The 21,787-nt window shown below is 52.4% G+C and overlaps 1 protein-coding gene across 12 annotated transcripts in view; it reads left to right on the top strand.

The window, feature by feature from the left end:
- TNS1 (tensin 1) overlaps positions 1 to 21,787 on the top strand; it is a 216,245-nt gene that overhangs the window by 160,476 nt on the left and 33,982 nt on the right. For 5 of the 12 annotated variants that reach the window (XM_070386865.1, XM_070386851.1, XM_070386857.1 and 2 more), the window contains 4 exons: positions 4,392 to 5,984; positions 13,504 to 13,590; positions 18,623 to 18,819; positions 19,678 to 19,753. In XM_070386865.1, coding sequence (XP_070242966.1) covers positions 4,392 to 5,984; positions 13,504 to 13,590; positions 18,623 to 18,819; positions 19,678 to 19,753 — 1,953 coding nt within the window. The remainder of the gene's footprint in view (positions 1 to 4,391; positions 5,985 to 13,503; positions 13,591 to 18,622; positions 18,820 to 19,677; positions 19,754 to 21,787) is intronic. The other 7 variants (XM_070386883.1, XM_070386878.1, XM_070386887.1 and 4 more) reach the window with 2 other exon arrangements.

Below are 21,787 nucleotides of genomic sequence, written 5' to 3' on the forward strand. Positions count from 1 at the left end.
TTTCCTTTCCAGGGGACTGGCCTGTTCTGTGCATCCAGCCCCGCTCGAACTCCCGCCGTTCACTGGAGGGAGCCTGGGGAGTAGGGAGTAGTCCACGTCCAGATCAGCTGGGGATTTTCCTCAGAGCTTTCCAGAAGCATGACACGCACATCTGAATTACGGCTGCCGTGGAATAGGGGCCCCTTGGTGCAGCCGAGCTCAGCATTGAGGGTGGAGCCCAGGGCTTGGAGCAGCTGCTGGGAAGAGCGAGGTGTGGTCAGACAAAACAAGCAGGGCCTGGAAGGGACTGTGGACTTCACTTCCCTAGAGAAGTGGGCAGGAAGTCCAGTCTGGTCTGGGCTGGGGACCTGGGACATCTCCCCTCTCTGGGCTGCCCATACCTTGTATTTCCCCCTTCTGCTCCGTTGTCACCCATCTCAACACCCATGGGCCCATCTGTATCCCCTGTCCCCTCCCACTGCGGGTCCAACTCCCTCTCCTCTGAGATGCTTTTACCTGAGTTGGCCACGCCCATGACAGCTGCTGGGACTTGAAGATGCATCTGGTGGCTCCCTAGCTTGAGAGCCTTGAAGCCAGCTTCCCTCACCACTCCAGTTCCCTCTCCTCCTCCCCCACTATTTCAGTCCTCCCCTTTGCTCTGGCCGCCTCTCTCTTTTGCCCTTCCTGCCTTAATAGATTGAAACCGACATGTTCCGGCTCCTTGTGGTCCTGGTAAATAGCTCTTAATGTGGCCGTGGTCGATGGGGCGAAGGGGGTGGTGAGTGTGTTGTGTGGCAGGGGGACGTGGGCACTTTCCTTCATCTCTGATGGGAGCAGCAGGTGTTTGTGCCTCGTGGGTTGTGCTGGTGGTGCACTAGGGTTTCAGTTGAACCCTCCTGGGGGCTGACAGACCTGGGATGGGCCCAGGTGTCCTCTCTTAATTTGAAAAGGAAGATGACCCATTGAAAGTGTAGAACAGCCTGGAGCGTGCTGCCAGCCCTGGGTGTCAGGAGCAGCCAGCCTCTTCTTTGAGGACAGAAATAGACATTTCCATTTGTGCTTAGCAAATAGGATTCAATTAAACAGCTTCTACTTCTTCGATTTTCTTACTAAGCCCCAGTGGCCTGGCAGTTATCCTGTTGTTGTTCCTGCAAACAGTAGCCCACACTGGGGTAGATGACATGACAGAAGAAGTTTAATATTGGCATTTTCAAAGTCGATGGAGAGTGGGGTTGGCCCAAATGGGCCAAGATATCGGGTAGTGGTGATCAGTGTGAATTCTCCCTTTCTGTCTTGGGAGATGCTTTCTTATCTGTCTTGCCAAAAACTCTTCTTTGGTGGAGCCTAGGGACATCCTGGACTGGGTGTGCTTTTTCCTGGAAGGAAAAAGCCTCAGGCCTGCACTGGTTTGCACCCAGGGGGTCTCGTTGCCTTCTGAGTGTAATTGGGAGGCCGTGGGACACCTCACCTTTCACTCCTCTCCCCGCTTCCTGGACTGTGTACATATGGACCTGGGAAATTAGGGGGTTCGGGGGATGGAAGAGATCTCTAGTCCAGGAGGAATACTCTGTCATCTCACAGTGTGGGCTGCAGAGTGGGGCCAGGGCTCAGGAAGGGGCCAGCAGCTTTCCTTTCCAGGTGAGAAGGAAGGACAGCTCTTCAGATTCCCAGTAAGTGGTGTGAGGGGCCCATCCTTGTGGGAACCTTCCCCTCCCCTGCCCCCAACCCTTCCCCACCAAGATCTGAGTGGATGAGAACCTTCTGTCTGTAATACTTTTGTCCTCTGGAAACAGCCAGCCGAGTCTCTGTTTTGTGAGTGTAGCACGGAGCCCGGTTCTTTGGAAGGACAGGGCACGAGGGGCAGCCTCTCAACTGCATTTCGGCCGGGTTAGGGATGATCCAGGGCTTCCCAGGTGGCTCAGCGGTAAAGAACCTGCCTGCCAATGCAGGAGACACAAGTTCATTCCCTGGGTCAGGAAGAGCCTCTGGAGGAGGAACTGGCAACCTGCTCCAGTGTTCTTGCCTAGAGAATCGCCTGGACAGAGGAGCCTGGCAGGCTGCAGTCCACGAGGTTGCAAACAGTCGGACACAACTTAGCGACTAAACAACAACAACAGGGTTGATGCCAGGCGAGTCGGGAGAGGCAACGTGTGCACAGCTGCGTCTCAGTAGCACTAAGGGCAGGCTGTCGGAGAATCGGACCTTTCTCTGCCGAAACCCCATGTTAGTTCAGACCAGTGCCATCCCTGTAAACCTTCGGCTGTGGCAGCACTCTGGCCCAGTGTCACTTGGGGCCTGCTGCTGGCTGAGGTCCCAAAGCCCCAGGGAGAACTGGGGGCAGAGAGACGCTTCTGGAGAGTTACGTGAATGGGCAGCGCCTCCAGCCCCCAGGGGTGTGTATGCACGATGGGCCTCCTCGAGCATCTCAGTGCTGGTGCTTGGGTGACGTCATTTGGTTGGCCTGTGGTTTGTGTGTGTGTATGTTGATCAGGATGTTCCTGTTTTGTGGTCGTCTGATCACTTGTTTTTGGCCGTGGGCTTCTGTATGAGTGTTTATTTTTAGAGGTTGCCACTTCTGGCCTGAGGGCTAGTCCTTGGGCATGGTAGGAGCTTGTATTTTCTTAAATGTTTGTGGCTTTAAATTTAAGTACTTATTTTGGGGTTTTGCTGCTTTTTTGTGTGTTTTTTCCTAAGGGTGTGTTTGTGTGTGTGTGTGTGTGTGTGTGTGAGGTATAACAGTGTAGAATAATAAGTTATGTGGTCTTCAAAGTTCTGATTTACTTTTAATTTACTTTTATTTTAAATTTTAAATTAGTTCTGACTTAAAATCCCAGCTTTACCAGGTACTGCATGCATGCATGCTTAATTGTTCAGTTGTGTTGGACTCTTTGCACCCCCATGGACTGTAGCCACCAGGCTCCTCTGTCCACGGGGATTCTCCAGGTAAGAATACTGGAGTGGGTTGCCATGCCCTCCTCCAGGGGATCTTCCCAACCCAGGGATCGAACCTGCATCTCTTACGCCTCCTGCGCTGCCAGGTGGGCTCTTTACTACTAGCACCACCTGAGAAGCCCTGCCGGGTACTATGTTTCTGCAAACACGTGGTTTCACCTTTCCGAGTGTCAGTTTCTGCATCTTTAAAATAAGCATAACAGCCCCAATTCACAGGATTAGAAATAATGTATGTGTAAATGGAGCAAGGCGTTCCCTGCATGTTAGCTGATAATATTAGCATTTGTGTGTTTGTATCCACATTCGCTCTTTCTGACTGAGGGTGCCTGTCTGGTGCACTCCACGAGTGCCTGTGTCTGGGGGTTTGATTTGGGTGATTTCTGGTGGGAATGTGTGTCTCTGGATGTCTTTGTGTCTGGTTTTCTGCGTGTGACTGTTGGTGTCTGGGCTGGAGTCTCTGCAAAGTTTGGGAGGGGGCTTTCTTTTCTTGCCAGTTGAGGGCCTGCCTTGGAGTTGGGGAAGGGGAGGGGTGTGTGTGTGTGTGTGTGTGTGTGTGAAGGCTGGAAGCTGGGCTGCTAACTGTACAGGGTGTGAAATCACTGAGTTCCTCTGGGCGGGGAAGTTCTTCGCTCCTGAGTCAGCCCTTTGGCCTCCTGCCACCCAGCGCTCACTTTTTCCTTTCAGAGAAAGTATTGCTCATGGGGCCCCCAGAGTATCTGCGGACAAAATGACATAGGGGTCACCTCTCCCTGAAGAAGACCTCTGCCTTTGTGTTCTCCATCCCTAAGCTGTTCCCTCTACTCCTGGCCCCTGAAGCTCCTTTCCAGAACCCCCATGGGCCCTGGCATTCAGAGGGAAACTGTTCTCTTCTAACACCAGTCCTGCTGGCTTTACTGAGCTCCAGCCTGGCCCAGCCCCTGCGGGTCTTTGGGAAATGAGTGCAATGCCAGAGCCAGGCTTTGAACTGGGGCATCTTGACCCCAGGTCTCCTGACCAATCTGGGGCTCCACTGCCTGGCCCTGGCCCTGGGTGCTGGGGAGGCTCTGCTCAGAAGCCTTGGGAAGGGGTCCGTTTGTCCTTTCTGCCACTTTGGCTCTATCTCTGGGGGTTGAGAGGATTCCCTTTGGAGATGCTGAAGGTGGTACATGGTGGGGGCTACCCCTACGAGTCTGCCAGCCTGGCTGGCGGTGCCTGCCCAGGCTGGCCACACAGCCCTCATGTGACCCTCCTACTCCGCACAGGAGGGTTTAGCGGCTACCGGTGGGAGGGACCCAACCCAGCCTGGCCGCAGTCAGCGACCACCTCCCACTATGGCCATGACCCCAGTGGTATGTTCTGCTCTCAGCAAATTCCCTTTGGGGGTCCAGGGAAGGGAAGCTCTCAGATGCTTTCCTTGGGAGAATGGAGGATGTCCCACCTCCCACTGATGTCTGCTCTCTGTCTCTCCTCTGGTTTTGTAGAGGTTGTGGGCCATACCCAGGGACCCCTGGACGGGAGCCTGTATGCCAAGGTGAAGAAGAAGGACTCCTTGCACGGCAGCACTGGGGCTGTCAACGCCACGCGGCCCGTGCTGTCAGCCACCCCCAATCACGTGGAGCACACCCTCTCCGTGAGCAGTGACTCGGGCAACTCCACAGCCTCCACCAAGACAGACAAGACCGATGAGCCTGCCCCTGGCCCTGCCAGTGCCCCTGCTGCCCTGAGTCCCGAGGAGAAGCGTGAGCTGGACCGCCTGCTCAGTGGCTTTGGCTTGGAGCGGGAGAAGCAAGGCGCCATGTACCACCCTCAGCATCTCCGGTCCCGCCCAGTGGGAGGCCCTGCTGCCCCTTCCTCTGGCCGCCACATCGTCCCGGCCCAGGTTCACGTCAACGGTGGGGCCTTAGCGTCCGAGCGGGAGACAGACATCCTGGACGATGAGCTGCCCAACCAGGATGGGCACAGCGTGGGCAGCATGGGCACCCTGTCCTCCCTGGATGGAGTCACCAACACCAGTGAGGGTGGCTACCCGGAGGCCCTCTCCCCGCTGACCAACGGTCTGGACAAGCCCTACCCCATGGAACCTATGGTCAATGGTGGGGGCTACCCCTATGAGTCTGCCAGCCGGGCAGTGCCTGCCCAGGCTGGCCACACAGCCCCCATGAGACCCTCCTACTCCGCACAGGAGGGTTTAGCTGGCTACCAGCGGGAGGGACCCCACCCAGCCTGGCCACAGTCAGCGACCACCTCCCACTATGGCCATGACCCCAACGGTATGTTTCGCTCTCAATCCTTTCCTGAAACGGAGCCCCAGCTGCCCCCAGCTCCAGCCCGTGGTGGGAGCAGCCGGGAGGCTGTGCAGAGGGGTCTGAATTCCTGGCAGCAGCAGCAACAGCAGCAGCAGCAGCAGCAGCAGCAGCAGCCTCGCCCACCTCCTCGCCAACAGGAAAGAGCCCACTTGGAGAGCCTTGGGCTCAGCAGGCCCAGCCCCCAGCCACTAGCAGAGCCCCCCATGTCTGGCCTCCCTGAGTTCCCGCGCGCAGCCTCCCAGCAGGAGATCGAGCAGTCCATCGAAGCCCTCAATATGCTGATGCTCGATTTGGAACCAGCCACGGCGGGCGCCCCCCTACACAAGTCCCAGAGCGTGCCTGGGGCCTGGCCAGGGGCTTCTCCGCTCTCTTCCCAGCCCTTCTCTGGCTCCTCTTGCCAGTCCCACCCACTGACCCAGTCCAGATCTGGCTACATCACCAGTGGGCATTCCTTGGGAACCCCTGAGCCAGCCCCCCGGGCCCCCCTGGAGTCTGTTCCCACTGGCAGGCCTTACTCACCTTATGATTATCAGCCATGTCCAACTGGGCCCAACCAGAGTTACCATCCAAAGAGCCCGGCCACCTCCTCCTCGTCTTCCTTCCTTCCAACCACCCAGAGCTCTGTGGGGCCTCAGCAGCCCCCAGCCTCTCTCCCTGGCCTCACCACTCAGCCTCAGCTTCCACCAAAGGAGGTGACTTCAGACCCATCCCGAACTCCAGAGGAGGAACCATTGAACTTGGAAGGGCTGGTGGCCCACCGGGTGGCAGGTAAGAGTCTCAGGGGCTGTGAGTGCTGGATGTCCCCTCTTTATTCCCTCTACACTTTCCCTCTTTGGTCTTGGTTGGCTTTGCTAGGGGGAGGCACAGCCATCATGCCTCAGTGAGTGCCATTTTGGCCTGGGGAAGAGGCTTTTAGGAACCTACGTGCCACCCATCCCTTCCTGCATTCTGTGCCTGTTAGACTCCAAGCCAGGCCTTGTGGTTCAAAGATCAGTGTCTCAGGAGTTTTCAATCTAGTGAGGAAAGAGGTACACAGACAGATTATTCTAACAGAGTGCAGTGTGTGCTACAACAGAGATGGGGACCAAAGCCCCAGAGCCTGGGAAAGGAAGGCTTACCACCTAGGACAATCAGGGAAAGCTTCCTGGAGGTGGTGACTCTCGGACTGAGTACAGATTTTTCTAGGCAGAGATGATATGCTCTCTGTAGCTGCCTGTAGTGGAGAAGGTTGAAGGGAGGCCTCTGTGGACTCCAGTTCCTTTTTTGGCCCTCCCAGAGGCATAACAATGTTTGAAAGGGTGCCCCAAAGCCCTTGGACTCTATCTGAGTGTTTAACCCTAGTGGGTCCTCTCAGGATATTTATGTCTCCAGGGAGGCCAAGATCCCCCTTCTTGTTCAGCTATCCTGCTAGTCCTTGCTTTAGGACCAGCTCTGTATGGGAAGCAGGCACTGAGAAACAGATCTCTCACTAGATTGAAAACTCCTGAGACACTGATCAACCTTCTCTACCAGAGAATGGACTTATCTTTCTGGAGAGAGGAGACAGAGTGGGGCAACCAGACAGGTTTACTGGGGAGATAAAGGCAAGAAATGGCAGAGTGTCCAGGCCATGTTGCAAGGAACAGGAAGGACCTACCTTCACTTTGTCCGAAGCCTATAACCATTCCAGGGGGATAGCTAAACTGGGTCGGAAATCCTATGAGCCGGCTTTATGGTAGGGGTGAAGCCCAGGCGGGGGTGGACCAGAGCCTGGGGTGAGGGGGACCTTGGGCCAAGCCCCTCAGATGACAGGGTGGTAGGAGGTCAGAAGACGAGCCTGGGCAGCTGAGTCTGCCTTCTGTCCCTTTTCCTAAATTTAGGGGAAGCTGAGTCACCATGCCAGCTGCAAGGAGGGAGACGCCCTTCTTGGGGATGGACAGTTGGTTTAGGGAGGGAGCTGGGGCCAGGCCAGTTGGCTTTTGGGCTGAGTCCAGGATCTGGTGTGGGGAACATGGATGCCCTGCTTCTATACTTCGGAGCAGAACACAGCCTCCCGTTCAACTATGGGTAACTTGAAATTGGTCATAATGGCAGTATTCACACTATGGAAATCGGCAGTCAAGGGCTTCACCTTCCCTGGAGATCTGGTCTAGCAACATATCATCAGCTTTACCCAAGGGTCAAAGGATAAGATGAGTAGCTCTATAACCTGAGGGGCAAAATGCTCCTTGGGGTGGTCCCCAAGGGACCGCCATCTTCTATTTTTGTCCACATCCGGGCCACTAAGATAAGGAATACTTGGCTTGTCAGTAGAAACCATTTTATTCCTGGTTTTGTTGAAGGGAAAGGAATGGGCTCTCTCAATATTTTACAGAGTTGGAGTGGTGGCCTGAGGAATAGTGACACACCAATCTAATGATGGGCAGTATCCAAAGAAATTTACCCTGATTCTGTGACTGGACTGGTCTTAGGTGTCTCTAGAGGTACAAATTTCAATGGGTTTTGGAAATCAGATGTGGATCTTATCCTTAAAGAGTCTAGAGTTTCGTAAGGCGAAAAAAGAACTAGAACTTTAAAATGAAGTTATTTATAATAAGAGAAGAAGAGAAGTATGAAGTATCTAAAGTGAGTAGGATGAGTTTCCTCCCCCTCCCAGAACCCTTCCGTGTAGCTCAAGAGGAAGCCATACTTTAGTGGTCCCAGAAGGATGTCCATCTTAAAGTGGCTCTCCGCTCAGCCTTTTCTCTCCTACAAGTTTCTGAGGTCTTGCCTCTCAGCCTCCATATCCTGTAGCTGCTCAGCTTTTGGCTGCCAAGAAGTCATAGGGATGGAGGGATATTATTGGCACAGTATCTGTGTCCCCCAACCCTACTGTCATCTCCACCAACTCTGAGTGACTCCATCAGGAGAAGGGCTAAGAATGTATAGAAGGGACAGTTACATTTGGTCCCTAGGGCTTCAGAAGGTCTCTTTGGTCCATGCCCTCTCATGACCAGTATTTCTTATGTCAGCAGATCTTGCTTGCACAACTTCTTCAGTAGCCCTTCAGGATATCTGCAGTGCTTGTTGTAGATAAAGATGCACCAGCAGGATTAATTTGTAAAACAGTCTTGGAGCCAAAGGATAGACTTTCAGCACTACCTCTTTCTTCTCATTCTTTATTCTTCTGCAAGGAGCTGGAGTATAAGCTTCCACATGAGTAACCTAGGAAGCTCAGATCCGAGCAGAACCTCTATATGGTCATGAATATGATCTAGTTTCTTCTGGCCGTTCACCCTCAGGTCTGCCTGTTCCTCCTTGGCTGTCCTCTGTACTTCAATTCATGCCACTGTGATCCAACTACTACTTATGTCTTGTTTCAGCTTAGCTCTCAGAGAATGTCAGAGTAGTTTTCTTAACTTGATAAAGAGTAGATACCAGGAGCCTGAAGCACATATCACACTTTCTTGTGAAACATTAGAAGCATTCCCATTACACCAGGGATAAAAGAAAGATGATTGTTATCACGGCTATCATTTAACATTGTATTGGCTATCCTAGCCAGTGCAATAAGACACGAAAAAGAAATAAGAGTCAGAGTTGTTGAGTCCAATCAAGTTTTCATATGATCCCGATTCTGTGTCTGCACTGATCTCAGGTGTCTCTAAAGGTAGAGGTTTCAATGCATGTTGGAAATCAAATGTGGATCTTATCCTTAAGGAGTCTAGAGTTTAGTACGGGGAAAAAGAACTAGACCTTTAAAATGAAGTTATTTGCAATAAGAGAAATATGAAGAAAAGTTCTGTGGGACTGAAGAAAAAAGAAAGATCACTATCAGGTAGAGAGACTGGGGAGGCTCTGTGTTGAGTATATATTTTAAACAGAGCCTTGGAAGATAGGAGTTTGAAATGCATGAGATTATTGGAAAAGGAAGGCTCATAATGAAGCTAGGAAGTCATAGGATGTATTTGAAGAATGGAGTGGATTGAAAGCAGATAGGCTGTGTAGTAGAGAGTCAAGAAAGGAGCCTGGGGCTTGCGTCTGGTTGGTTTTAAATGTCAGACAGAGAAGCTTGAATCTTAGCTAGTGGAAGTGAAGGAAGCCATTACTGTGTTTTAGGAAAGGATGCCATGGTCAGAGCTGTAGTTTAGGAAGATGTATCTGGTGGGTCTGGGGAGGAAGGATACAAAAGGGGAGAGACTTTGAGCTGGGAGATGCTAGGAGCTTATTGGCTAACCTAGGTGATGGGGACTGAATTAGGGTGCTGGCCATGGAAATGAAAAAGAAGAGCTGAGGGCAGGGATGCTGTAGTGGGATGAGAACCAACACATCTACAAGTTGATTGGGTGTAGTAAGTGAAGAGGAGGGAGATATCAAAGATAATTCTGAGGCTCCATAAATAGAAACAGAATGTTTGTTCCGTTAACAAGCCAGAAGTTAGGAGGAGGAGCAGTTTGGTGTAAGATGAAGATCTCAGTGTTACTTATGTTGAATTTGAGTGACAGTGGAGGCTCCAGATAGAGATGTATGGAAGGCAATTGGACATCTGGAATTGGACCTGAAAGAGTGGAAAGAGCTATAGATTTGGGAGTCCTCCTCGCAAAGATGAAGGTTAACGCTTTGGGCATGGATGAAATCTCTCTATATCAGAAGGCATGGAGAGAAAAGAACTTAGAATGAAATGGCTGTGAGGGAATGGAAGCCATGCAGGGCCTTGAGAACGAATGTTCCGGGCAGGGAGAAGACACTGAGACAGTGGGTCATCATAGAAGTCAGAATCGTAAAGGGTTCCCAGGAGGTTAACAACGTCACTGTGGAGCAATCACGAAGAGGAAGACTCGGGAAAACTCACTGGGCTTGCCAGTTAGGTGGCCTCAGGGGTTTCAAAGGCGTATTTTCAGTAGAGTGGTGATGACGGAAGCCAGACTGAGGGATTGAGGAGTGAGAGATGAGAGAGTGCAGACAGTACATCATCTATTCTTTTGAATGGTTTTGTGATAAAAGGGAAGAGGGTGGTAGCTAAAGAGGGTAGCAAGATACTGAGAGCTTCTTTGTGTGAATATAGGAGCCATGAGAGTTTTTAGAGGTGGAAGAGAGAGAGGTTGAATACGGGGGAAGAGTGAGAAGAGAAAGATATAAGCGAGTGAGAAAGAAACTGATAGAGCAGGTCTCTTTACGTGAACCATGAACTTCCTGATGTTCAAGCTGGTTTTAGAAAAGGCAGAGAAACCAGGGATCAAATTGCCAACATCTGCTGGATCATGGAAAAAGCAAGAGAGTTCCAGAAAAACATCTATTTCTGCTTTATTGACTATGCCAAAGCCTTTGACTGTGTGGATCACAAACTGTGGAAAATTCTGAAAGAGATGGGAATACCAGACCACCTGATCTGCCTCTTGAGAAATCTGTATGCAGGTCAGGAAGCAATAGTTAGAACTGGACATGGAACAACAGACTGGTTCCAAATAGGAAAAGGAGTACATCAAGGCTGTATATTGTCACCTTGCTTATTTAACTTGTATGCAGAGTACATCATGAGAAACGCTGGACTGGAAGAAACACAAGCTGGAATCAAGATTGCCGGGAGAAATCTCAATAACCTCAGATATGCAGATGATACCACCCTTATGGCAGAAAGTGAAGAGGAACTCAAAAGCCTCTTGATGAAAGTGAAAGTGGAGAGTGAAAAAGTTGGCTTAAAGCTCAACATTCAGAAAACTAAGATCATGGCGTTTGGTCCCATCACTTCATGGGAAATAGATGGGGAAACAGTAGAAACAGTGTCAGACTTTATTTTGGGGGGCTCCAAAATCACTGCAGATGGTGACTGCAGCCATGAAATTAAAAGATGCTTACTCCTTGGAAGGAAAGTTATGACCAACCTAGATAGCATATTCAAAAGCAGAGATATTACTTTGCCAACAAAGGTTCATCTAGTCAAGGCTATGGTTTTTCCTGTGGTCATGTATGGATGTGAGAATTGGACTGTGAAGAAAGCTGAGCCCTGAAGAATTGATGCTTTTGAACTGTGGTGTTGGAGAAGACTCTTGAGAGTCCCTTGGACTGCAAGGAGATCCAACCAGTCCATTCTGAAGGAGATCAGCCCTGGGATGTCTTTGGAAGGAATGATCTAAAGCTGAAACTCCAGTACTTTGGCCACCTCATGGGAAGAGTTGACTCATTGGAAAAGACTCTGATACTGGGAGGGATTGGGGGCAGGAGGACAAGGGGACAACAGAGGATGAGATAGCTGGATGGCATCACTGCTCAATGGACGTGAGTCTGGGTGAACTCCGGGAGTTGGTGATGGACAGGGAGGCCTGGTGTGCTGTGATTCATGGGGTCGCAAAGAGTCGGACACGACTGAGCGACTGAACTGAACTGAACTGAACTGAGGCTTAGGAGTAGATACCTGGGTAGATAATTTAGGCTCAACCAGGCGGTAAGGTAGGGGTTTCCCAGGTGGCACAATTGGTAAAGAATCCGCGTGCCAGTGCAGGAGATGCAAGAGATGCGGGTTCGCTCTCTGGGTCAGGAAGATCCTCTGGAGTAGGAAATGGCAACTCACTCCAGTATTCTTGCCTGGAGAATTCCGTGGACAGAGGAGCCTGGTGGGCTACAGCCCATGGGATTGAAAAGAGTCAGATACAATTGAGCACACATCTGAGCTGAGGAGGTAAGTTACCTCTTCATGAAATAAGAATAGAGAATGGATACACATATAGTCAAATATTGGTGTCAACTTTTGAGAGCCTGAATTAAGACTCAGTTTTTATATTTCATCATGGGAAAAGGAGACAAGATCAAGGCCCATTCTGTCATTCACTCAACAAGTGCTCCTTGTCTGTGCTACATGTTAGCCTAGGTAGGCTCTGGAGAAATGGTGGTAAACAAAAAAGATAAAGATTTTTTTTTTAAGAGGTAGAAATGGACAATAAACCAATAAGCAAATACACATGTAATTTGTCAGATGGATGATAAGTGCCATAGAGATAAAGCAGTGAAGTGCCAGTGAAGGGTAAAGGGTGGTGGTGGGGTAGTTGGATGATCAGGGAGAAACCTTGTTGGGTAGGGAGGGAATGTGCCAGAGGAAATAGCAAGTGCAAAGCTTCCTGAGAGAAGGAAAAGTCAAGGTTTCTGGCTTGAGCAACTAAAGGATGGAGTGGCTCTTCTTTCAGATGGAGAAGAATGTGGGAAGAGCAGTCTTAGAGGTGATATCAGAAGTGTGATTTTGGCCACGTTACGTTTGAGATGCCCATGAACTGTTTAAGACAGTTGGATGTATGAGTCAGGAGTTTATGGGGGAGAGACTGGAGCTTAGGAATGTGGGAGATATCAGTCTGTGATGTCATGTGAAGTAAGAAACTGCATGATCTTACCAAGGGGTGAGCACAGACAGAGGGGAGGTTCTAGGATTGAGTTCTGGAGCATTGAGACATGAGGAGGAACCAGTAAAAACAAACAAACAAACTGATATGGAGCAGCTTTCGAAGTAGAGAAAACTCAAAAGGTATGGCTCTCTGGAAGCCAGAAAGAAGTGATACTGGCCACTGTGCAGCCCCTGGGGTGTGAGATGTATTGGAGTCAGCTGGGTTGAAGAAAAAGACATACCAGGTCCTTACAGTGCATCCAGGCAGGCTCATCTTAAGGACTTTTCAGCGGTGCCCAGCAGTTTGGGGCAGGAGTTGAAGTGGTTCCTAAGTGGCTCCCATGGAAGAGGATTACTAAGGAGGGTGTGATGGAAGAATAAAAGGCCAAGGAATGCCCTGATGCCTGGGGAGATGACTCTTGGACTGAGACTGGCAGGGTCACTGATGAATCCAGGGGGTGGGAGATGACCATGAGAGGAGAGAGGTCCTGGAACGAGGACGTGCTGACCATGAGGGTGGATGAGATGTGGAGCCAAAGGATTGAAATCTCCTGGTCCCAGGCTGGCACCTTCCTGCTCCACGCTGGGGTTAGGAAAGAGAGAGGTGAGTGGTGTCCTACTGGACTGCAGAACGTCCACCTGTCCTTTGGAGAAGTGAGACCCCAGATCCACCCTCTCTTCTTGTCTGACATCCTGCCTACCTTCCTCAAGTGTGTGGCCAGATTCTAGACTCAGAACACCAACTAATATTGATTTTTTTCTTTGTTTTTGTTTTGTTTTTGTCTTGTTAAATGCCTCGTCCCTGGCGTTCTTCGTGTGTTCCGTGTCCATCTGTCCCCTGTGCCGCGGGCGTGTTTCCTTCCTTGCCTGGTGTCCTCCTCTCCCCGCCTCCCTTGTTCCCCACCTCACCCCACGCTGCTTGCCTCCCCACTGCCGGCTCCCCGGGGTGGGGGTGGGCAGCGTACAATGCCAGGCTGCAGGGCACTGGGCGGAGAGTCAGCTCCTGGCACCCTCCTCTCCACCGGCTCCGATCTTCCTCTCTCTCTGGTTGGTTCCTCTCCCTCTCCCCTCCTTTTATGACTCACCCTAACTCCCATTTTCTCTCTCTTCCCTTCCAGACTTTGCCTACTTTCTTCCACCTCCTCATTTCCCATCTCCTCCTCATTTTCCCTCCTTTCCCTCTTCTGTTCTCTCCTTTCCATCTCTTTCTTCTCTTTGCCTCCGCTTTTTTTCTCACTGCCTCCCTCCTCTGTCCTTGCTCCCTTCTCCCTCCCTTCTCTCTGCATGAGTGAGTGCTCCCACTTCTGCATGGACACGGCCTGATGCTTCCAGCCTTGGCCTTCCCTGCTGGGAACAGGGTCTGGGGTGACTGGACCAACTTTCAGGCTCCTTGTGGGCATGCAGGTCTTTGCAACAAGGGTGCTCAGTGAGGGTTCGGGACAGCCCAGCTCTCCAGCCGCCTTGGCTCTTAGATCACCCAGGCTGTCCTGGCCAGAGCCTCTGCAGGAGCCAGGCCATGCTCAGTATGGACCAGCGGGCACAAGACACAGAGTGGTGCCCCGGCACCTGCTGCTCTGTCCATTCTGGAGTACAGCACTCGATGGGGCAGGGCACCCCCCTCTGACTCATCCTGAATCTCTGACCCCAGGACCCATGGGCAAGAGTCAGAAGCCCCGGGTGTGGTCCTGGCTCTGCCTGTTACCACCTCTGTGACACTCCCGGGCAAGTCTCTGAATTGCTCAGAGCTCAGTCTCCCAGCATGACAAATGGAGGACTGTAGCCTGGCCATGTGCCTTTAGCTTGGTGACTTGATGTACTCCAATATGGTGGCCCTTCTATCCAGAGTCACACTGCTCTATTTGAGAATGATGTGGTCCACTGGCATCCTCCATCCCAGCTGGGGTTTTTAGTTCTGGGGAGGGAATCCCCTCATTCTATCCCAGCTCCTTGGAAGCCAGAAGCCCAGGTCAGGGAGATGATGGTGTGCACGGGTTTATCCCATGCCGTGGCCTTAAGCAGCTCTGGGAAAAGGCTTAGGAGGTGAAGGGAGCTGTTGACTCCCAGTGGCAATATCTGGTGCTTTCAGGGCCCTCCTTCTCCCAGTCCATGGACAACAGGGAGATGGCTCTAGCAGAAAGGCTCCCTGTCCGCTTCCTCTTCTGTCCCTCCACCTTCTTCTTGGCCCAGTGGTGGGGAGTGCAGTGTCCAGCTGGGCCTGGGGTTTGGGGGAGTTCTGGGGGTGGGCCTGTCCTGAGGGGAGCTGGCATGGCTTGCCCTGGGGCTGTTAGCTAGTGTGATTGCCGTGTGGCTTTCTGGTGCCCTGGCCCCAGCAGGTGGCCTCCCGGATCCCCTCGCTTCCGGAGCCCCAGGCAAGCAGTCGGACACCCAGCCCTGCCACCTGGAGCTGAGGAATCCAGTCTTTTGGAAAATGGAAGGCTGGAGAGAAGAGCTGGGTCTGTGAGGGTGGAAGCGGCCAGTTGGGGGGTTGTAGAGGAGGCATGTGACGAAGCCTGGCACAAGGACATTTGTCCACGGACGCCGGGGTGGTGGGCAGCCATGCTGTATCTGTGAACCAGGTGTATTGATGTGTGTTAGGGCGACAGCCTCTAGAACTGTGTGTGTGTGTGTGTGAGATGAAGGAGATTCTTGACCTCAGGTCCAGGCCACTTTAGGGGAGCCTTGGAGCCGGCTGTCCCCTAAGCACAGCACCATCCTGGGGGAGCAAGTGAGGGCCCCGGGAGATTGAGCTGCTCCAGCGCCCTGTGCCCTGCTCTTCAGGTCTGGTGGCCAATGTGGAGGCCCCGGGCTGAGGTGACCGCTGTCCTCCAGGAAGTGGGGAAGGCGTGATGCCCAGAGTGTGTGAGCAGCCCTTGAAGGACAACACATGGCTTCTTGTGTAGCCGGTCACTATTCTAAAGGCCGCTTTCTGGCTGCTCCTTTGTGCTGCTGGGCTTAGAAGGCTGGACTCATCAGCTTTGCTGGGAAGACTTTGCAGAGTCCCTGGGCTGCCTGTCTTCCCCCTACTTTCTTCATAAACTTTCTCTGGTCCCTGGTCTCCTGCTGAGGGAGGGCTGACTGTGGAGGTTCTGAGCATGACTGTGACCCACTGCTGTTCCTGTCAGGCTCAGGCTGTGTGTGCCCACGTGTGTGTGTGTGTGTGTGTGTGTCTGTGTGTGCGCACATGCCTATGTGTATGCAGGGAGTGGGGCACGTAGACAGAGGCCCTGAGAGCGGGGGCGGGGCCAGGAGACTGAGAAAGTCCTGGGGTGGGGGTGGGGGGATGTGCTGGGCGGAGAGGAGGCTGGTGGGAGAGAGTGGGGCTATTTTTATTATCCGTCAGTCTCTGGGACGTGAGGGAGGGGTGTTCTCCCTCTGACACAGGCTGTCAGCTTGTGTCCAGACGTCCCAACTTGGCTGAGGAACAATGGGGCTCTCTTCTCTCCCTTCTCTCTCCCCTCTGCCATGGCCCGTCTCCCCTCCTGTAGAGAGGGACAAGAGAGAGGGAATATGGCTCTCCTGGCACTCGAGGGGCAGATCTGGGCCTGCCAAGGCGGACAACAGTGGCACACTGTGTTCAGAGAATGCGAGAGGCCCCGGGGCTGGCCACTGGGGCTGCGGGGGGCACTCCGCGGGAGAGGGTCTGTCCCCGTGGGAGTGGAATGCGGGGCTTCCCTCTTCTGCAGAGGGGGGCTGTGCCCTGCAGGACCCTATGCTTTGGATGGCAGCCTGTCCATCCCCTTGCCTCCGGACAGAGCTGGTCCCACTCTGGTGGTGGTGGAGAGGGGGCTTGAAGAAGAGGTGGGATTGCTCTCAAGTGTCTGACCGCCTTGGGCTAGACCTCACACCCTCCACAGCCTGGAAGCTTCCCCTCCCCACAATGGTCTAGCCTCCTCTCTGGGCCACTGCAACCCTCTGCAGCCCTTGAACATGGAGCTCATGTTCTGAGTGCATTCAGGAGAATGTTCTGTGTCCCTCCAGGAGAGTCAGGGCCCTGAGTTAAAGCAGACCTGTTTTTCAAGGGCAGACATCGGATCCCCAAACAAGGACATCAGCTGCCCCTTGCAAAGACATGGGCTCTGGCTGAGGGAGGCAGTGGGGCTGGGCGAGCCGGAACTCAGTGCAGCCCTAATGCGTTTCTTTTAACCTTGGGGCTGAACTTAGTTCCAAAGCCCCGGGAGCCTTTTCCGAATGTGCCTCCTTTGTCACAATTATTATCAGAAAATCAATGGCTACGTCTGTTTCTCTCTAATGTTTTTGCCAGGAGTGAAACTAGTGGCAGCTCTGGACCAAGCCGCTCGGGGAGGCTCGACGGGGAAGGGAGCTTGGTGGAGGTGGGGGAAGTGTGAGAGAGGGTAGGGGACCCCGCCCCAACCGATTCTCTGAGGGCTGAGAGCCTGGGGTTGCCCCAGGGTCCCTGAGTGGGCCCTGCCCAGCCCTTCAGAGGTGTGCCCCGTCTCCATTCAGGTTGATCTTCATAGCAGCCCCTGGTTAGGACGGTGCGACCCCTACTTTTCTCTTCTGTAAATAAGGGTCCTTTGAGGCAAGGGGCTTATTTGTTTTAAGTAGGGCGGTTTGTGAGTCTGGTTTACAGTCTTTACCCGAGGCTCTTTTTTCTCTTGGTTGAGCTGGTAGGCAGGTTGCCTCTGATGAATGAAGAGCTGGCAGTGGAAACTCAGGACACCACCGCAACCGGGGACCTTCTGCATCTGCAAGTGCTCTCCAGACGAGGCTCCTAGTTATGGGCTGGTCTGAGTGCACGTCTTGGAGTGACTGTGTGTGTGTTTGTGTGTGTGTGTGAGAGTGTGTACATCCGTCCCTAGACTTGGCAGCTGGCAGCCTGCTGTTCATGACGAGTAGGTAGGCTTCTCAGCCTGTGCTTTTCATAGTGGCCTCAATGGCGGTGCCAGGCGGGAGCTAGGGATTCTTGGGGCCATGCAGACCCCCCCTGTGAAGGGTAGATGACAATTCAGTCTGATGGAGGGTGATTTCTGCTTGGCTGTGCTGGCTCGTTGCTAAGGCCGTCTGGTGTGTGCGTGTGCACGTGTGCCATGGGGTGGTCGGTCGGCCCACAAGTGCTGGCCTGAGGCTGGTGTAGCTAGGGTCTCACGAGACCTTTGATAAGTCCCAGCACCTCTCTTCACCTCGCCTGCCCTCTCGGGTGGTGGCGAAGGCAGGGCTGGAATTTCCTTCTTCAGGGTAGTGAGGATGAGGGCCCACCCTCAGGCTGGGTCATGGCCTCTGGGCCCCAAGGGAGTAACTTTTCTAGGATTCTGGAGCCAGCTCAATGAGGCAATGGGTTTTGTGCTGCAGCCCAGCTGTGGGAAGAGGGAGTGGGAAGGGAGGATGGTGAGGTTAAGGCCTGGGGAATGGGAGGGAAATACACAAAAGCACAGGGAGCACTTGTCTGCAGGCTCTTTGCCTGCTGCTCTGGGGCAGCCTGGAAACCTGGGCCATCTTTGGGGCAAGAAAAGTGTGGGCATACAGGAAGTGGGTGGGAGGTTTCAGAGTGACAGTGAATGGAGGAGGGTTGGGGAACCCCAGAGAAGGCCAGCAGTATTCCAGGGGCCAGCTGGGGCTGGGACATCGTGACAGGTCTTAGTCATTTCTTGGGTTTCTTCTCGGGAGCACCATTTGCAAGCTGATGCGTCATTCAGTCTTTCCAAGTCCTTCCCCATGGGCCTGGTGTTGCGTGTTGGTTGATGCAGTTGCCTTGGAGACTGTCTTTCCTCCCTCCACCTTCCCTCCTTTGCCTGGAAGCTCTGGCCCTCTGCCTCCGGGGCTTGGAAGAAGTTGACATCTGTTTCTTGTATCAGTCCTTTGTGCTCTGGGCCCCAACCCTGTGCAGAACAGAGATTCCTGCTGAAGGCCAGCTCAACCTAAGCAGATTCCCCCACCCAGCAGAGAAACTGGGGTGTGGGCAGAGGGAGTCTGAGGGGAGGAGGTGTGAGGGGAGGCAAGTCCAGCTCCAGCTTGGCCCCCCTGAGCTAAGATGCACTGCCTCCTCTAGGGGAGTTAGGCGGATTGATCCTTTCCCCCCACGTTTTGCTCATTGCCCTCTCTGCCCTGCCATTCCTCCCAGGGGTGCAGGCTCGGGAGAAGCAGCCTGCAGAGCCCCCAGCACCTCTCCGGAAGCGGGCTGCCAGCGATGGGCAGTATGAGAACCAGTCACCAGAACCCACATCCCCCCGTAGCCCTGGGGTTCGCTCGCCTGTCCAATGTGTCTCCCCAGAGCTGGCTCTTACCATCGCTCTCAATCCTGGAGGGCGACCCAAAGAGGTGAGTCCTGGGGCCACAGAGGGTAGCAGAGCCCACCTGAACTATTGAGGGACTTGATTGTCATCTGAGTAATGGTGACCTGTCAGTAAACTCAGTATTTTTTTCCTCCCTGCATCCTCAGCCTAGGGCTTCTCTTTGGTTTGTGGAATCAGGAGCCAATTTCCCTCTTTAAATAGCTTTTATTCCCCTACTTCTTCCATGAACATGGAGACTGAGGTTCCCTTCTTGAGTGGTAAAGGACCCTGGTGTGATGTAGGTGACCACAGACTCTAGACTCCAAGCCAGATCCTACAGGCTGTTTTTGAACCCTTTCTGGATGTAGGGTTTACTTGGGAGATAGATCTAATTTCAGTGTCAAAATTTTTGTATTTTTGAGACAGTTCAGCAGTTTTAGGAAGTAGATCTTAAACGTTAGTGAGCGTAACAATCACCAGGGAGTTTGTTAAAAATGTAGATTCTCAAGTTCCCCTGTAAAAATTCTAGCCTGTTAGACTTGGGGTGGGACCCAGGAATCTGATTCTGGAAGATTCTGATGTGAGTGGTCCATATTTGGTAAAATCCCAGGTTAATGGGTCCTTCTGGACATAAATGGCTTTTGGACATCTTTTCTCTCCTGCCTTCCGTCCCTTCTCTTTGGCCCTGTTGTGAAATATTTCCAAGGCAGGTACTGCTGGACAGTTGCCTTGCAATCAGCCATTTTCTGTTCTCTTGGCTGTAAGTAGTCGCTGGGGCCACAGGTGACGAGGATCTGCCTCTGACCTCTGTGTTTACTGGAAAGGATGATTGGTTAGGCTGGTAACTGGAAACTCCTCCTCAGGCTTATGACTACGGCTTTGCTCCCTTGTTCTCCTTATGCAGCCCCATCTGCACAGCTACAAGGAAGCCTTTGAGGAGATGGAGGGAACCTCTCCGACCAGCCCACCACCCAGTGGGGGTAAGAACTCCACCCTCAGCCTTCCTTCCCTGGGTCCTTCTGGCCTGTGTAGGTTTCCCAAGTGTGGGAGTGCTGGCAGAGTTGGGTGGGACCAGAATCTGCAGCTTCTCATCCCTATGGCTCATCTTGCTTCTGCTTCCCTTCCTCACCTCTTTTCTCTTCACTTCTTTTCTGCTGTCCACACTCACACATCTAAGATGCAGCAGCTGCATCCTGGGATCCAGGCTGACCTACTCTGGGGTCCCTGGACTCCCATATTATGGTTTGCTAGTTGCTAAGTGGAAACAGTGTCAGACTTTATTTTTTGGGGCTCCAAAATCACTGCAGATGGTGATTGGGGCCGTGAAATTAAAAGACGCTTACTCTTTGGAAGGAAAGTTATGACCAACCTAGATAGCATATTCAAAAACAGAGACATTACTTTGTCTAGTCAAGGCTATGGTTTTTCCAGTAGTCATGTATGGATGTGAGAGTTGGACTGTGAAGAAAGCTGAGCGCCGAAGAATTGATGCTTTTGAACTGTGGTGTTGGAGAAGACTCTTGAGAGTCCCTTGGACTGCAAGGAGATCCACCCAGTCCATTCTGAAGGAGATCAGCCCTGAGATTTCTTTGGAAGGAATGATGCTAAAGCTGAAACTCCAGTAATTTGGTCACCTGGTGCGAAGAGTTGACTCATTGGAAAAGACTCTGATGCTGGGAGGGATTGGGGGCAGGAAGAGAAGGGGACAACAGAGGATGAGATGGCTGGATGATATCACCGACTTGATGGATGTGAGTTTGAGTGAACTCTGGGAGTTGGTGATGGACAGGGAGGCCTGGCGTGCTGCAATTCATGGGGTTGCAAAGAGTAGGACACAACTGAGCGACTAAACTGAACTGAACTGAAGAGTCTTTGCATTCTATGTGTAAAACATCCCCCCTCCTAAAGAAACATCCTAAAGTAACCCCTGGACCTTCTTGCTTCTGACTCCCATTTCTGTCTGCATCCAGGCACCTCTTCCACTTTCTAGTTTTCACCAAGGAAAGAAAGGCTCAGAACCCTCAGGTTGACCATATGCCCAATGCATCTCTTGGCCTCCAGACAGGAGCCTTTAGCCTGTGTCTTTCTTGATGTTCTCACTAGAGTGGCAGATCCCTAAAGGGCAGAGACATTTCCAAACAATGAGAAAACCTGAATGAGCCCAGGAGAGAGGAAGTATTCCATTTCATGGTAGAAGAGACATGAAGAGGAGCTGGAGGAGACCTGGGAAAGCGGTGATGGATCAATACCAGGCTGTGAAGGACTCAGGGTTCCTGTAAGAGGCCTGAGTTGGCAGAGGTGAAGAGACTGGTGATGCTCCAGGATTAGACTAGGGGGGGGTCCACCCAAGCTATTCGTTCATCCAGGTGAGACGGGTAGAGGGTGAGGACAGCAGAGTTGGAGCTGGCCATGTGTTCTCTGGTGGTTGGCTGTCCTGCCAGGGGGAGGAAGGTGGCACCAGTGCTTGCCTTCTGTGCCAACAGAATTAGGTTGGCCACCATCTTGGACACGTCCCGTGTACTCAGTCACTTCAGTCGTGTCCGACTCTTTGCAACCCCACGGCCTGTAGCCCGCCAGGCTCCTCTGTCCATGGGATTCTCTGGACAAGAATACTGCAGTGGGTTGCCATGCCCTCCTCCAGGGGATCTTCCTGACCCAGGGATCTAACCCATGTCTCTTACATCTCCTGCATTGGCAGGTGGGGTCTTTACCACTAGAGCCACCTGGAAAGCCTATCTTGGACATGCTGCTGCTGCTGCTAAGTCGCTTCAGTCATGTCTGACTCTGTGTGACCCCATAGACGGCAGCCCACCAGGCTCCCCCATCCCTGGGATTCTCTAGGCAAGAATACTGGAGTGGGTATCTTGGACATACAGGAAGCTAAATTTGTGAGTGGATTGTCCAGCAGAAAAATAACATGAACTGTTTGCACTAGAAACTTTTCTAACAGCTCCATTAAAGAATATATAGGAAACTGGAGAAATTAATTGTGATGATTTTTTAATTTAACTCAA

This window comes from Bos mutus, chromosome 2, assembly GCF_027580195.1.
Source record: "Bos mutus isolate GX-2022 chromosome 2, NWIPB_WYAK_1.1, whole genome shotgun sequence".
Taxonomy (NCBI): Eukaryota; Metazoa; Chordata; class Mammalia; order Artiodactyla; family Bovidae; genus Bos; species Bos mutus.